Source organism: Vipera berus (genome assembly GCF_964194415.1).
Source record: "Vipera berus genome assembly, chromosome: 1".
Classification (NCBI taxonomy): Eukaryota; Metazoa; Chordata; class Lepidosauria; order Squamata; family Viperidae; genus Vipera; species Vipera berus.
The window spans coordinates 305,261,347-305,266,300 of NC_138202.1; the positions used below are offsets into that span (position 1 = coordinate 305,261,347).

The 4,954-nt window shown below is 39.8% G+C and overlaps 1 protein-coding gene across 1 annotated transcript; it reads left to right on the forward strand.

Moving 5' to 3' along the window:
• Positions 1-1,045: 1,045 nt before the first annotated feature.
• LOC308659259 (carbohydrate sulfotransferase 8-like) lies at positions 1,046-3,253 on the forward strand (the record flags this gene model as incomplete). The annotated part of the gene is made up of 2 exons (XM_081312750.1): positions 1,046-1,139; positions 2,442-3,253. The coding sequence occupies 2 exons, from the start codon at positions 1,046-1,048 to the stop codon at positions 3,251-3,253; spliced, it is 906 nt and encodes a 301-aa protein (XP_081168876.1).
• Between the last annotated feature and the right edge of the window lie 1,701 nt (positions 3,254-4,954).

Sequence of the window (4,954 nt, forward strand, 5' to 3'; positions counted from 1 at the left end):
GGGCATTTAAGAAAGTAATGATTAATTGAACTTTATTTTGATATGTCTACTCTAAAAAGAAGTAATTAAGTCATTCTTCTTCCTTGTTGTCTTTTTTCACTCCTTAGTACTGGGTGAGTTTATATAGAACAGGGGTCTTCATATTTGGCCCTTTTATGACTTGTGAACTTCAACTTCCAGGCACATTGGCTGAGGAATTCTGGGAGTTGAAGTCCACAAGTCATAAAAGGGCCAAGTTTGAAGACCCCTGATATAGAAAGTTTGCATTTTTATAAAGGGATCGACACAATGCCCCTACCAAAGTTTCTGAAGCTAGTTGCTTAAAGAAAGATAGTTAATTCTTTGAAGGATTTGTTGTCAAAAATCTCACTTGCAAACCAATCTTCTCTTTTTTTGGACTCTCCAAATGCACTGTAAAATATCTCCCAGTTTCTCTAGCCATTCTAACTGATGGCAATGGGAATTGCAATCTATCATGTCTCAGAAGTGTCCGCTGGGGAAGATTTCTGTGAATCCTTTACTTTTAGCTTAGGAAAGCCATTGGCTCTTTGATCATGTAGCATCACTTTGCAGCAAAGACCCCTAAAGAGAATATTCAGGAGACAGCAGTGTCCCCATATGAAAGACACCATTCCTTGCTTCTGTCCTTGAGTTCTGGTTTACAGAGAAAACTATATTTCCTGGATTCATTTGTTAAATATATGGCCCCTCTTACTACTTTTATCAGCATCCAGTTACATTGGTGTTCGCTAGAATTTAAAAAAAAGATTTAAGAAAGGTTTTTTGAGGGAGGTAGGGTTAAAGCTGATTGTGGTTGTGGGTTTTTGATAGTTATGTTCCGTAACATGGAATAGGGTTGTTGTTTTTTCCCTTTTGTTTGTCACAGTTATATCAGGAAGGAAAGTCCAGGCATGTTCAAACAGTACTTTAACCTTATTCTCATATTTCTGTTGCCCAGAATAAACATCCAAGAGTGTTTCCATGGACAGTGCTTCAGATAATTGTTGTTTTTCTTAGCTCTCCTTTGGGTAGGACAGACAAGACAATGCGCTTTCTCCCTCGAGCCATTATCTTAACCTGCGTAGGCTTTATTTCCCTGTTATGGTGGCACCATCATCTCTCTACCCCTCAGCAGCAAGGTAAGATATCCCCCTCCACATCCCTCATCTGAAAGCAACACTAAGCTGCCTCAACTAGCCAAAGACATGTGTTGAGGAAATATAGGCAGTGGAAGGCACTTACGGTCTTAGAATCTATGTTCTTAGAATCAAGATATTTAATAGGTGTCTTGCAACAAAGGCCAAGGTAATTTTAATAAAGTTATTAAAAGTCAACCATTTCTAACAAGTACAGCTTAATTGGAGAAACACTCCTTCAAACCTGCCATATTCTCTTTCTCTTTTTATACAGTTACAGTTTATTCACATTGCCAATGAATCCTAGCTCCATAGCAGAGGATTAGTTTTAGTGACCTGGTAACACATAACAAACAACTAATAGTACTAGCATAACTTATACTCAGTTGTTTCCTGCTCTTCCTTTTCAAAAAGTATCTTAATAATATAAAAATGTAACTTTATTGATATAGTATAGTAGCAAAATAAACACACCCAATAGGTATTTATTTCAAGTGTTCATTACTTGATTAGCAATTGGTGGTAGGAGAAAATATGTAAAACAACATCGCTCCCAACAAGCTATTGCAGGGGAAGATAAACTTGTCAACACCTGGGGTTTCACATTTTCCTTTCTGGAGGGCAAATTGTTGAAAGGGGTCTGCCTCACATGTTGTGTGGGTGGGGCCATGCAACATTTATGAGAGGGGATGTGGGTTTGCGGTCTTTTTCTAGTCTGGTGTAAGATAAAAATGTTTAGGAAAAGGCTATGTTAAGCCCATATCAGATCCTATAAAAGCATTTGTGCAAGCTTTTTGTCCCCAAAAGTTAGGGAACAAAGTTGCTGGTTACTCAGTGGCACAACTGGAGGAGACTAAAAAAAAGGTGGGGGAGTATGCAGACATAAGTATCTCTGTGGCCACAAGGCCCTTATTAGAACTAAAGGGACAAATGTTATTGTTAGATACTGGGGTTGTTGCTTGATTGATGAGACGAGGCGAGTGAGTTCAGCAAAGATCATTGTTTATTTGGTTGCAGGAACTGAACTGAGAAACAGGGCTGCAAATGCAGCAATTTATACCCTGGCCTCTAGGTGGCGGCCAATAGGTTTAAAGCAACCTATTGCCGCCCTAGAGGCAGCCAATGGCAGTGCTGGAGGTGGGTTGTCTGAGGAGCTGGGAGCCATTAGCCAGCTTCCCTGCTTGAGCAACCTTCCAGCAATTAACCCCACGTGATATACTTAAGTCAAACAAAGCCCAATACATTACAGTTATCATGCATCTGATGATACATATTCTTGAATAGCTTTTCCCATCCTGTTTACAGACCATTTGACCATCAAAGAGAAGATTGATGTACCCTTCACATTTGATGCTCTGCTACATGTTCAACAGCTCAGAAAAAAGACATTGAGGTCTTTTTGCAGGAAAAAGAGCAAACTCACTAAACTTCCAGGTACACAAAAGGAAGCTTCCCAGGTACTCTCTTCTATTGCAGTGAATCACAAACTGAATTTCCTGTATTGCAAAATACCAGCCACCGGGGTGGAAGAATGGGAGCACCTGTTAGAAGTTATATTGGAGAACGAAAATGTCACATTGCAGGTGCCTGTCCCCTATCACCAGGACTTTGGTAACAAAATGGCCTTGAGTAAATATAACTTGACATCAATGGAAGCTCTGCTTAAAGCCTACACAAAAGTGGTTTTCATTAGGGATCCTTTCCACAGACTCATTTCTGCTTACATGCATCGATTGGCAAAAAATCTAACCTTTGGAGAGTTCGTTGACTACATCTTGTACATTGGATTAAAGAATGCCAGTGTTGAATGGACACCCTTAGTCAAGCTGTGTCATCCATGTCTTGTTCAATATGACTATATCATAATGTTTGGGTTTCTTCCCAATGAAGTGCACCATTTGATGCTCCGGACTGGATTTCCAGATAATATCCAGATGCCTGAGTTCATGGACTCCAAGTTCCAGTGGATATATACCTGGCTAGAAGAAAAGATGTTCAGTGAATTATCCCTTGTGCAGAAGAAAAGGCTTTGCCATTTCTTTCGATTTGACTTTGCTGCATTTGCCTTTTCCAGAAGTTTGCTCTGGGACCTCATATGTATTTCTGGAAACAGTTAGGATTAGTCATCAAAGAAAAATGCACAGAATTGAACTAATGAAGTGAAATCTCAGACTCTTACAGAATGGGGAACTACACTAGTAGCCTTGACATCTAGTGGAAGCAAATTCCATAATGTAATTACGTGCTTTGTAAAGAAGCACTTCCTTTTATTTGTCCCAAATATTCTGGAGTTGTTCACAGTCCATTTTTTATTTTATGCTCCTGAATAATCTGCAAATGTTAGCACCTGACTTCTCACCTCTAATTCCATATCATTTAGAAACAATCAAAAGCCTTGTCTGGATACAGAGCTTTGGGGAAATGTTACTGTTCACATTGTCCCATAATAATGGGATCTATGTTCTATTTGCATGCCTGCTGATGTGGTTCATGAACCTTTCGGAGATAAATTTTTTGAAAGCATTTTAAAGTCCAAAAATATAATATCCATCATATTACATCTACTAATGTGAAGTTCTCCATTTTGGCCTCTACAAAGGGTTTAAATAAAAGAAATCATGCACTTCTGCTTTGTTGCACTGTTTCCCATTTAATCTTTTGAATGACTACCCTTTGAATTCTGTATTTTCCATGTTATTCTTTTACTTACTGCAATATGGAGTTATACTCACACATTCCCTCCTTATATCTACGGGTAATATAAGAATCAGAATCACTTTAAATTTTACTTTTGAAGATATCAAAATAACTGTTGTGGCAGGACAGCTTTCAGTATAGGACCAATATATTACTGGCTCTGATGATATTTGTGATTCTTTGTGGAAATTATCCATGTACTGTATGTCTGGAAGATTCAGTGGTGATATATTGGTTTTCAAGAAGAGATTGGCAGCTTGAGCAGGTGGTTGGATCTGAAGACCTCCAACTCTGTTATTCTGTATTCTATCCTGTCTAACCCCTTCATGGATTACTGCCTTGTCGTGGCGAAGGGGCTTGCGTAATTCAATGAAGCTATGAGCTATGCCGTGCAGGGCCACCCAAGACGGACAGGTCATAGCTGAGAGTTCTGACAAAACGTGATCCACTGGAGAAGGAAATGGCAACCCACTCCAGTATCTTTGCCATGAAAACCCTATGGACAGTACCAAAAGGCAAAACGATATGACGCTGGAAGATGAGCCCCTCAGGTTGGAAGGCGTCCAATATGCTACTGGGGAAGAGCAGAGGGCTAGTACTAGTAGCGCCAGAAAGAATGAAGCGACTGGGCCAAAGCCGAAAGGACGCTCAGCTGTGGATATGTCTGGTGGTGAAAGGAAAGTCCGATGCTGTAAAGATTTTTTCTCCATAGGAACCTGGAATGTAAGATCCATGAATCAAGGAAAGCTGGACGTGGTCAAACAAGAGATGACAAGACTGAACATTGACATCTTAGGTATCAGCGAACTAAAATGGACAGGAATGGGTGAATTTAATTCAGATGACCATCAGGTATACTACTGCGGGCAAGAATCCCTCAGAAGAAATGGAGTAGCCTTCATAGTCAATAAAAGAGTAGGGAAATCAATACTGGGATACAATCCTCAAAATGACAGAATGATCTCAGTTCGAATCCAAGGCAAACCATTCAATATCACAGTAGTCCAAGTCTATGCCCCAACCACCAGTGCTGAAGAGGATGAAATTGACCGGTTCTATGAAGCCCTACAGCACCTTATAGAAGTAACACCAAAAAATGATGTCCTTATCATCATGGGGGA